The sequence below is a fragment of the Echiichthys vipera genome (genome assembly GCF_963691815.1).
Source record: "Echiichthys vipera genome assembly, chromosome: 14".
NCBI lineage: Eukaryota > Metazoa > Chordata > Actinopteri > Perciformes > Trachinidae > Echiichthys > Echiichthys vipera.
The window spans coordinates 21039322-21052271 of record NC_139839.1 but is presented as its reverse complement, the minus strand read 5'-3'; the positions used below and the strand labels follow the sequence as shown (position 1 = coordinate 21052271).

General features: G+C 40.8%; 1 protein-coding gene across 1 annotated transcript; it reads left to right on the top strand.

Moving 5' to 3' along the window:
- Window positions 1-10117: 10117 nt before the first annotated feature.
- flrt1a (fibronectin leucine rich transmembrane protein 1a) lies at window positions 10118-12175 on the top strand (the record flags this gene model as incomplete). The annotated part of the gene is made up of 1 exon (XM_083926458.1): window positions 10118-12175. The coding sequence occupies one exon, from the start codon at window positions 10118-10120 to the stop codon at window positions 12173-12175; it is 2058 nt and encodes a 685-aa protein (XP_083782584.1).
- Between the last annotated feature and the right edge of the window lie 775 nt (window positions 12176-12950).

Genomic DNA, 12950 nt, shown 5'->3' with positions numbered 1-12950 from the left:
GTGAGGAGAAATATATGTCTCTCCTAACTGAAAAACAGAACTGCTTGTGTTTAGTTACAAAGACGTGCACAAAGATGTTTTCATTTTGGGAAGTACAGTGTGGGATTTATAAATTGGGATGCAGAGAGTGTAGATGACAATATGGAGATCCACGAAGCCAACAGGGAGTTGAGTAATACAGTAGATTGGCTGAGACCATGGCACAAACATGAGATGGACTGAAAACTGAGCTATCATCTGCTTACTTCCTATTTTGGTGGATTTGAGATCTTAGGCAAATATTATGTTCAAATGTTCTCGTGTCATGGCCAAATTGAATTGTATCCTTAAATAGTCACTGTGAAATTCTCAATTTGGTTGGAAGAATATGTCGACTAAGGTTGGGTTCGTATTTGAACCGTTATTATTACAATTATTACTATTGGGTGCTGGTACCACCTGGTCCTTTATTCTCTCTGTAAGAACATGATGTAATGTCACGTGTATAAATGAGTCTAAAGGAACATTTAACACAATATAAAACCCTTCCCTACCTCCCTCACCCCTCCTACACCTCTCTTAACAAGCTCTAACCTGTCAGTCATAGAGAAGGCTGTTGTGTGTGAGGAAGTGTAACCACACTGAAGCCACTTCAGTCAGTGTTGTCTATGTGAAGTTTTGAAAAGTGTAACCACACTAGATACCATTGCTCTGACTCACTGTGACTTGTACAAGCTGCATTGACGATGTAGTCTCGCGCCATCTGAGCGAGCTCCGCTGCCCGCTCTCTGTGTGTGCTTGCGTGCGTGCGTGCGTGTGTGCGTGCGTGCGTGCATGCGTGTGTGTGTGTGTGCGTGCGTGTGTGTGTGTGTGTGTGCGTGTGTGTGCTGGAGCTGAGCCCTGCTCTCTGTCAAACATGCAGAGAGGAAAGAGAAGCTCACGCCTGAACCCTCTCAGGTACCACAATGTTTACCTCACACAGCAGCTGAATTCTCACGACAACACAAGACCACGCAAGAAGCGCAGATTTTCATCTGACGTAAATCTAAACAAGTTCAAAACAACAATTGTGGAGGTTTGTGTAGATTCTGCAATAGCATCACTATAATCAAAACTGGAAAATATTTCTTCATTGAGAGAAGAGAACGGCAATGAAGGCTTTTCGTGATGGAAAAGATGTTCTCTCTCTTTTCCTGACTGGCTTCGGTGAGAGTTTGATTGACAGATAGTTCATCTACCGGTAATCACCTGGCAGGTATGTTTTGAAAGTGCCTAATGATGCCTTCTCAGATGATTCTGTGAAATAACGGGTCACGTTACCGAAATTTGGTACCAGCTGATTACATGTGAATCGGTATGTTGTGGTTTATTTGTTTATATATTTCTAATACTCCTGTGTAGTAATGGTTGGCTTAAATGGTTGGTGTAAAATGGTTTGGCTTATCTATCATGTTGTATAACTTCACTATTTGTCATTCAGGTGAATCTAGCTAAATAAATACACATTGAATCATAGTCACAGTGTAAAACCTGAAGGAAAAAGGTCATAAAGGAGTGAGAGGAGAACAGCCGGCCATAGTGTGTGTGTGTGTAGGCTGCTATCAGGCCTGCCATCACCCACAGGGCCTAAGAGGATACTGAGAGTGAGGTTGGTCTCAGAGTGTACTGTATAATAAACGTATGACCCTCCAGGTCCATATAAGGATGAGAAAGTGCCGATCAAACAAACAGATGGTACCACTATGGCAGTAAATCTGTCATCGGATTTTGAAATTAAAAAGCCATTGAATTTTCTGGCACTGGATATTTATGCATTGAGATATATATCTGAATGTTTTGACTCTGATTTACTCTGACTTATTTATTTTTCAATGTTCACAAATTCAACACTAGAAAATCCAATATAACAAATTCAGAAGCAAAATACAATGTATACAATTCAATGTTAAAATGCATTTTTTAGCGTTGACGTTGATTTTTTTTAAACATTGAATTCTTTAACAAAATGAAAAATAAAGAATTGAATTCAGAGTCAAAACATTCAGATGCATAACTTCTATGCAATCATATTCAGAGGTAGAAATTCAATGGCTTTTTAATTCAAAATCCAATGACACAGATTTACTTCCATATACCACCTGATACATGTACAAAGCAATATGACTGGTAGATGGCGGAGTCTGACAGACATGAATTAAAGTGTGTGCAACAGATGAACCTTAGTCTGTTCACTTGATCAACCAAAGGCTCATTGATTTATTTCATGTAATCATGATGATTTCTGAATAAATCTGTCCTTGGACTCCAGCGTTTTCATCAGAAGTGCTCTTTATCACTCAGGAGTATGACTTTTACGTTAAACGGAACAAAGAAAAAACCATAGCGCTTTGGGGAACTTCAATGTCCAAGCCGGGATACTTTATACACCACAGGTACCAAGCTCTGTACTCAACCATAATGTCTACAGTTGACTTGACCACTTGACACAAGGCAGTGGAAATGGCCTTGCTGCATTTGTGCTTCTGAAAAGCAGCAAATTACTGAGCCTTACTTTATGTATTCAGAAGCAGTAATCAGAAACGTGTAGGAGAAAACATAAGCAGCCAATCACAGTTCTTAGTGAATGTATCTCTGTAGCTGCCACAGCCCTGATGTAGTAGTAACTTTGGAGCCCGATCAGGTAGCTGCTGTACTGAAGTTAAAACCATAGCCCCTCAACACACTTCAGCCCAACTGATATTTATTTTACTGGATTTTTGTGGTCGATAATGGGATCGACATCGGTGGGTTTCAAAAATCCTCTGATACCAAAAAATGTAACAAACACATAATGTTAACAACAACAATGTCAATATGGATGAAGCAGATTTAAGCAGAGTTGAAATTGTTTGTCAAGAATTCTGACCAAGATACATATGCATAGGGACCTTTTACAGTGGAAAATCAATACATCAGTGCTCTCTTAACAACTATGACAAACTATATTGTTGACATTGTTTCTACTGCAATTTCTTGTTACTGTTATCAGCCGACATACACACCAGCACTGATATATATCTGCAATAAACTAAAAACCAGCTGATATACTGTATATCGTCTAGCTCTGTAATGCACAACCACAAATCAAGCTTTACTTTGAAAATCTGTGTATGAAAGGTTGTATAAAATACTGTTAAATGCTACTTTGATGGAAAAAAAACCCAACAACAACAACATTATGATGCTGGAACAAAAAACACATTTCTTCTTTGGCCATTGTGATTTTAATGGAAACTCTGCGACAGCTGCCTTCCAGAAATTGAAGTAAATGCAAACCAAATAACACTGTCGGGTTCTTCAAATAGAAAAACTGCATAGAATGTTATGAATGAATCCTTTTAATGTGGGCATGTCCATCACTTTGATTCAGACGCAGAAAACAAACATAAAGGCGGAAAAGCAAAATTTGAGTTCCTCATGGGGAAAATGAATGTTAACTTTATTTTTGAATAAATACATAAAAGGACTACTGCAACTTCTAATTACAAGTTGAATAAGAAAAGCCACAAATAATTGAAGGATATAGAGTGCATGAATAAAGTCCATCAAAAACAAAAACACAAGATGAAAGATGCAGTCCTCTTCTCAATCTTTAAAAGTTGCCTTAACAGCTGCTGCTGATGTGTGAAAGTCAAGGTTGTTTACTACATTACAGGGATGTTAGCAGCAGTGAAGTGATGAGCTTCTGCTGGAAAACACATCATTTTAGCACCCTTTAAAGGTATCAGATACAGAGAGGTTTTTTAATTTATGTTAGATTTAGATTTTTTCTGTTCTTTTCCTGATGTGGCTTAGTTTTCACCCTGAGATCACAGCCTTGTCAAGTAACTCAGCTGCCTCCCACAGCCTTGAGTTTATAATGCAACTTGTCAGGGTGGATTTCAAATGTAACCAATTAAGTTAACCAACCTCCCTTTCTCCTTTCCTCACAAATAAAAAAAGCCAATCAGAGTCCTAGCTGAAGCGTGACAACCACATCCTGACTCGTTGACTTAAAGGCAGAAGCAAAATTCTCCTTTATAAGTCCCATTTGAAATGATCAAGTATGATTTTGGGAGAAGACTCTCCTTGAGAATAAACTGTTTCCTCTAGTTAACACAGCAGCAACAGCAGTGCAAATGATATGAGAAGCCAGCGAGGCGTTGATCAAAGACTGTTTTATGACCACTGACACAGACTGACACATCTAAAGTTTATTTGCTAGCTTGTCTGCCAAGCTCGTGCAATCTCACTGTATCATCCACCGATGTGGCAGAACAGCAAATCTCCTATTAAATATCAAGACCTTTATTTTAAATTGCTGTACGGATGAAACTGAGATAAGTCAGTTGTTTTTTTCCCCTTAATTAGCAAACAAAGGCAGGGAAACTTGCAGGAGACATTTGACATCAGAAAGGCAATTTTCAAGGTTAAACATTGAAGGCTCAACTTTATTGCCATTATACAATATCGGGCTATTATAGGGCTGGGCTATTCAGATATTAGATTATTGCGTAGGTGTTTGGTTCAGTTTTGGATTCAGATATTTGTTGTTGTGTTTTTTCAATTCTGTAGAATAACAGAAACCTTAAAAAAACAATATATTTAATAAATCCAAAGACATGGGTTGTAGCAGTGTTTCCATTTCATCAACGTGACACATACACACACACACACACACACACACACACACACACACACACACATTCACATAAACACCGTGCAGCCCGAATACAGTGCAGGACTGCACAATGACATGCACAGAAAATGTACAAATAGATTCAAATATTTAGAATAGAATAAAACAATAAGAGATCTGCATCATATTTTTTATATATTGACGTGCAGGTAGTTTGGTCACAAATCCATGTATGGAGAAATCAAAATTGTGAGCTGGCAGTTGTTGAAATATTTCAGTTTTGACCAAAGTAGTGGACTGACTGACATTCAAACTAATATTGCCACCCTTGGCGCAATTGCATGGCTAAAAAACAAATTGTTTGTTGGAGGACTCCTTTTTTCCAAAATGGTGTGGAAACATATATTTGCGATAAAAACTATTCAGTTCAGTTAATATGACTGATTCCGTTGTGAACATAAACTCCCTAAACCACTTTCAGCATCATGTAAGATTCGTTCTTATCTTTGCAACAATGCAGGAGCACATTGCTGCAAGGAGCTGTGGTCCTTTTGTTAATGCTGAAAGGATTTACCTGTACTCTGGCTGTCTGGAGGAAGAAACACTGGGCCAAAAGAATTCAGAGGCAGCAGCTTCTGCAGGGGAGGACTGGGAATTAGACTGGTGCCATGACAGAACACATTATAGTGCTGTAAAGATAAAACATGTTATAGTGCTCTTGCGTTATATATCAAGTCACTTCAGGGCCCTGTGAGCTGCATACCCACCAGCAAACAAAAACCCCCAAGATGAAGGTACATCTCCAACTGTGAATTATGTTGAAGCGCACCACTGCCGCTGTACTATCTCTATTACTTTACATCTTTTCAAAGCACTACTGAGTAAAGTGCACAGTATGAACTGTCATTTTGGAGGGCCAATATGGATTTGCATTGTTTATTATTTTGTATTTATATCACAATCGGGTGAAAACATGCAGAGTCTCTAAAGGTCTCTAATATTGAAAGATGTGGCCTGAATCCAGATCCAATTGTACATGCGTAATATGTCATTTAGTAGAATCTTTGGTTTGTTGTCATTAAATAATTTAAGCTCTTGGTGGAATTCATTGTATTTTTTTTTACTCAAACCATACATAATACAGGTCTTTTTCACGCAAGATATGACAAAAATAGGACAAGTTCTTTTCAAAAATATTCATAATCACAAATCTTTATATATGTCACATACCCTGGGTCTTTGTGTCAGCAGTTCATTTGAGAAACTGCTGAGCACAAATCCAATCACTCCTTCATGCCAGGAAATTGGTGCATAAACCAAGAAAAAATGTGAGTTAGTATGGGGGGGAGAATCCATTATTTTTCCAGCCTCTAACATGTTATTCAATCTGCCTCTATAGCATATTCAAATGGCACGTTTTCAAAGTATAGAACATGATAAGAGATTCAAAAGGATTGGAGTGCATTGGCACATGAAATAATTCATGATTCTAATTTATTTTGAGCTACTATAGCAGGGATTCATTTGCTTTGAATGGGATATGTGAGGCGATGAATACAAAGGGCTTTATTTGAAACACTTGAACATCACTTGTGATGTTGACTGTAGTGTCTTTTAATTTTACATAAAAGTGAAAATGAAGATCAGGATTTTGCATATGTGAAAGAACTGTGGAGAGGAAAGTATTTCATTTTGTTTTATGCTGCGATGCATATTTATGCCTTCTTTTTGTCTTTTGGAGATTAAATTCCATTTCTTCTCCATCATTTAAAGATGGAGATTATAGTACATTATTGCGAAGACATGGTCTCTTAGCTAAAGTATTACAAAAAATATTGTATGCACACAAAAAACAAACAACCTTCACGATTAACCCAAAATGAATAAGCCATGCTTTACTGGCCTCTCTTATTTTTTTTTCCTTCTATCTCAGATCCCTTGAGTTATTTCTGTCATCACCATTACCATCATGTTTTGCATCACCCTATCCACATCTCCAATCTGTAAATCTCAAATACGATCCATGGGCATGGCATGTAAGATAAGCTGTGGGCCACTATTATCTTTTCCCTGCCATCAGTAAAGTGGATTTCCTCATACATCATCAGCCAAAATCCAGTTTTCCAGATTTCCCAGCCCTACCCCTCTATGGGGGTCTTAATGGGGAGATGTGATTCAAAGGTCTTGCTCAAAGCGGCTTTCTGTCACTCTCTCTCCCTCCCTGTTTTTTTTTTATGTAAATCGATCCTGTGCTGGGTTCCAGTATTAGATTGGATGTTGTTGTGTGTGCTGTGCTCTCCCTGAGGCGGCTGTCTGTCTGGCTAACACATTACCCCACATCCCCCGCTCTCCTCCCCCTTACAGATAACTGAAATGTAGACTGTGACCATATAGATTGTCCCCATATGGGTTAATGTTTGCAATTTGATCGTGCATGGACAGACATACACACAGCACGTCCAAAGCAGAAACATTCACACACACAAACACAAAAGAGCAGTCAGGTGCTTTTTATGCTTTTACATCATTCTTTAATAGAGGAAGAAAAATGAGCAACCATAGGGCAAAACATCCCAGAATGACGGTATGTCGTTCTTTGTAGAACCTGCTTAATCCAAAAAAACACGGCTCGATATGCTCTATTAATCCCTGTGGCACTTCAATCTCACACCACAAATCTATGTTGTTTTTAACAGGCTGACCCAAATACTCCAACGTTCAAAAAACTCACGCTGACGCCCCAAGGATTCAAAAGTCATCCATTCTTTAGCACTACTCAGCCCCCCACACACTGCAACCTTGTGAGCAATTAAAACAGGATACAATGTATAGCCCTCAGAGTCATAAAATCAACCAAATAAAACTGCACAAAGTGTACGAACAATATCAGCTTTTTAAATTTCAGATATTATTTTCTGACCAGGCTGGGACTGGTCCCAGCCTGGTCAGATGCGTACATGAACTGATGAAGCCTCTTGGATGAGAGGTGAAACGTCTTCCTAGACAAACAACCAGTCCAGTTGTTTTTGACTGAAATTGCTTTGAGGATAATAATTGCAGTGACAAATGAAAACTATGATGGCATTATTATGCATTTATTTTCTACTGAAGCTCTTATTCTGAAGTCCCAAGCCTGATATCCAATGAAGAAATGTATGTATAGTACAACAGCAGATTAGCATCAAGATTGATTGTTTTACATAAAGATTTCTGTAATAATCTCAGATCCCAGACATCCGTTTCCCCATGTGTAATGTCACTTAGCTTTACAGATATTGTTTTCTGAAATTGCCACCATCCATGTTTGTCAGTTTTATTATGACCATAATTTAGTGGCTTTATTAAGAGATTGGTGAAGTCTACACACTGCATTTTAAGTGGAAGCACTGTATCCGATGGTCATGACCAACATGCATAAGGGTTAGGCTATGCTAGAAAATAACTCACACGACAGACCATGTCGGAAACCAAAAGTGAAATTGTTCTGAACCACCTTAAAGGCATGTTGAAAAGCCTGCTGTCATGGAGAGGGTGGAGATTAGATATTTTATACGTGAATAACAGTGAACATTTTCATTTCCTGGAAGGCGTTCATGGTGTTCCACTCGCATCAAAAGTGATAGAAATAGTTGTGCCAAGAATGAAATAGGAGTGCTAAAGAGAGAAGTTCAAATCCTGGCTCCTTCCTCACTTTCACATAGCTTTCCAATCACTGTGCAAAGTGGGTGTGAAATGAGATTGACAGTTTAGTTTAAGTTACAGAAACTTTCAGGCACGGCACCGCAAATTCCTATGTCAGAAATATGTGAGGGGAGAGGGTTTCAGGAGCCTATCTGAGAAGCAAACTGGCATCTTAAAGGTATCCAGTTTCATAGGTCCCAGTCAAATCTATTATAACGGTGAAAGAGTTGGTCATAAAATCATACTCACATCAACTCTCAGAGGAGAACAAGTACAATGTTCCATTTTTAAGAGGAATTTCCAAAACATTTGAATTTACAAAGGATAGAAAGTAATTACTTTTTTATCAAAAGATCCCTGAGAAGCCACGGCTTACCAACTTTTGGAGGGTTTGGTGTTGTTTATTATTAATTTAACAGTGATTCATTACACTTTTTGGTAATGATAAGCACAGATTAATGTTTGCAAATATATATTCGCCCAGCAGAGTTGTCATTCGTTTGGTTCATTATCGTGGTGTCAGACCTACACTCCCGGGAGTATTGTAATATGCAAGAGAGCCGACTGACTCTGGCAGATCACCTCGGATGTGTGAGGAAATCAATACTACAGCCTATCTATGTTTGCTGCAGTGCGAGCCTTAACAGTTTGACTAATGGCACTGGTTATTGAAGACTGAAGTTTTCACTGACCAGTTCCCAAATCTTGGTAGTCAATAATGCACTTACTGTTTTGACATATCTTGCTAAAAAATAATAACAGTAAATTGTGATGCCAATCTACTTCTGAGTATGGCTCATGTAGACTCCCATGGCACAACTGGGGTGACAACAAATACTTAATTAGTTACACATCATCTGCATTCTTCTGCGGAGTAAACCTTTCCATCACTATTTTATTTTTACTTTATTCATTTGACTTAACTTAATTAAGAAGACATAATTTGTGTAGAAGTTTTTATGAAGTTTTATAGTACCCAGTGCCATCTTGTCTGCCTGATGAGAATTTAGCTCTAGAAGACGGTGGCTCTGAACTAAAACATGTTGTACTTTCTTGATAATGAAAAGTATCTTCAGCTCTGTCTGGCTAATGCAGCCATCTGCTGGCAACTCCTAATGAAATTATAGAGCCTCTCAAGATCTCTTAAATAATTCAGAGGTGGAGAATATTCTCATGACTTCATATTCACCCACAAGCTTACTTCTAAAAGTAGGATTGGATTAGTCAACTCCAGAAGTGCTAAATATGAGACTAAATATGCTTGCTTCCTTAAACATTCAGTACAGGACAGACTAAAGTATAGTTTTATAACTGTCTGTAATCTTGGATTACTTTTGCTAATTCCACATAATATCGGATGGCTTTGCTGTTAAATTTCTATTTTTGCTTTGAATCGATGGCAGAATGTTGTGACATGCTGAGTGGAATCCTCACAGATCCAGCCATGTGTGTACATCTCCTTGATGATATGACTATTAATTGTGGGGTAAAAAATCTTGTTATTACATGCAGGATGTCTTTGTAGCTTCTGTTTTGATATGATAATTGCAACATGTTCCTAAGCTCTAATATTTATTAGACATAAGAGAATGAAAATACACTCTAGTGTGAAAATTAACTTAAAAATGTCACTGAAATCACCTTAGTTGACCTGTCACCTGTGATCATGACATCTAATTCATTTGTGCATTAGAGCTGACTGCAATTTCTCTTTCTCTCTCAGGGTGGAGGTCACAGGATTCCAGCTCACTGCATCACTTTGAGGATTAACAGCAGACCCCGAATAGAGAGACAGTGCTTATGTTCACCATAATGGCACCTGTAGGTGTGGCGAAGCTGCGGGCTCGGCTCTTCCTGCTGTTTCTTTGCTTGACACTACGTGCCGGCATGCTTCAGTTTGCTACAGCTGCAATACAAGGGTACATTGGAGACATGGACATGATATGCCCATCTGTATGCAGGTGCGATGAGGACTTTATTTACTGTAATGATCGTGGTCTGAGCTCCATCCCATCACTGCCTCCTTCAGCGTCTGTCCTCTACCTTCAGAACAACCAGATAAACAATCCGGGTTTGCCCACCTCCTTGGAGCGCCAGCTTGCCATCCGTGTGGTCTACCTCTATGATAATGAACTGGATGAATTTCCTGTGCACCTGCCACCATCCATCCGTGAACTGCATTTGCAGGACAACAACATACGCACTATTCCTCGTAGTGCACTAGCTCGTATGCCCTTGCTGGAGAAGCTCCACTTGGACGACAACTCTATTTCCACTGTCAGCATTGAGGACCAGGCCTTTGCTGACAACCCACGTTTGCGTCTACTTTTCCTTTCACGCAACCACCTGTCCAGTATCCCCTCGGGACTGCCTGCCTCTCTGGAAGAACTCCGTCTGGATGACAACCGAATCTCCACTATCCCAACCCATGCCTTCCGAGGCCTCACCTCACTTAGATGTCTTGTCCTGGATGGAAACCTTTTGGCAAACCAGCGCATTGCCGATGACACATTCTCCCGCCTTTCCAACTTAACGGAGTTGTCCCTAGTCCGTAACTCCCTCCAGACTCCACCTGTCAACCTTCCCAGTGCCCATCTGCAGCGCCTGTCTCTTCAGGAAAACGCCCTGACTCATATGCCACGTGGTTCCTTGGATGGCATGCGCAGGCTGCTGAGGCTGGACCTGTCAGGAAACAACCTGACTACCCTACCAAGGGGACTGTTCAAAGACCTAGACAGCCTGGGTCAGCTGCTGGTGCGAGGTAATCCATGGCACTGTGGCTGTAACTTGCGTTGGCTGTATGACTGGCTGCACGCCCGTGGTAACTCCATCACTGTAAGAGGTCTCACCTGCCATGGACCTGACAGGGTGCGAGACATGGCTTTGATAGACCTGACCAGTGAGATGGAGGAGTGTGAGGTGGTGAGGACAGCAGGGACCAGAGACAGACTGGGCGGTGGTGGAGTTGATAGCTCTACCACTCACACCCCTCCACAAGGCTCTCTCTTCACCCTCCGCTCTAAGCGACCTGGCCTGGGGCTTCCTGACTCAGGCTTAGACTACACTCTTAGCAGCAGCGGTGTGGGGAAGAGTCTGGCCCTCAACGTGAAGCCTCTATCTCACAACAGCGTCCGTGTTACCTGGAGTGTGGCCCAGCCCAGCTCCTCCTTCAGGCTGAGCTGGCTCCGACTGGGTACTGGGAACGCCATGGGATCAATCACAGAGACTCTGGTCCGGGGTGACCGCCGAGAGTACCTGCTTACCTCCCTCCAACCACGCTCCAGCTACATAATCTGCATGGTGCCCCTCGCTCCCAGTTCAGAAAGCAAAGGAGTGATTTCTGGAGATGCTGACTCTGATGAAGCTCTGGTGTGTGCAAAAGCTGAAACATCAGACCTCATCCCTTTGGAGGAGGAGGAGGATGAAGACTCACAACAGATAACAGTGCTTCCCCTGGCAGGGATTATTGGTGGGGCTACCACCATTGTATCTTTGGCTCTTATTTTTGGCATCTTCTGTTGGTATGGACATAGGACTGGGAATTTGTGCTCCCGTGACACCTATACTCGCAGCAGCTCCCGAAAAAACAAGAACTATGATGATTACATTGAGTCAGGCACCAAGAAGGACACTACCATCTTGGAGATCCGTAGTCCAGGGTTCCAGATGACACCTATGGCGGCTTGCCAGCCAATGCAGCCTAAACCCCTACGAGAGGATTACATCATTCATACCATATTCCCCTCCAATGGCACTGGCCTGTACAAAGATGACAACCATGTTTCTAATGCAGGACATGGCACCAACCGTGGCTATAGAGAAGGAGGAATCCCAGATATAGACTACTGTTACACATGATGTACTGTACCAGATCCTGTTCACAGTGTTGTTGGTAAACTGTATAGATGCACAATTTCCCTTCGCATGAACACTTATGAAGCACCCCACTGTGCCTTCTTCTTCTGGTCTCCCATTCCAAAATACCTGCTGTTCACTGCACTGAAAGTTCTGTATGTGATTAACTGGAACCGAAACCGTAGGGAAACAGTTCACTGCAGGAAGCAGCAGCAGCCAGTGCCCCAGGTGTAAATGCACAGCTGGCTGTTTATTCACCATCTTAGTAATGGCCTGTGTATGTTTTCTTTTCTGCTCTTTCCGTGTGACATGTAAGTGAAGAATGTATACACTGTGTAAAGGTCAGACTTAGCATACATGCAGGTAGAGTTCCTCTTTCACAAACAGGAGCCACAGCCGTCAGTTCAAAATGGATCAAGAAATGATGAAATGACTCTTTTCCTGCTCACCAGTCATATACAGTATGTAGTCTTATGAAGTCATTTTTCCGAATGCCTCAACTATATTGATGTGCCCTACCAGCTATCCAAGGAAAGGGCTTTGTAAAGCTGTGAATTGTTCTATTTCAAACGACCCAATAACCACTTGTCTTAAAGTAGGCTTATTATTACCTTATTCAGTCGTTGGCAGGGTGAAGATCTTCCAATGGCTGGTCAGCCTTGGTTATACCTCTTGAGATCATTCACCTAAGATCAGTATTGTAGTGTTGTATCAGATGAGATGCAGCACAAGCGTGTAGATAATTTACTTAGATACCGAATGGGCTGTGTTTGAAAAA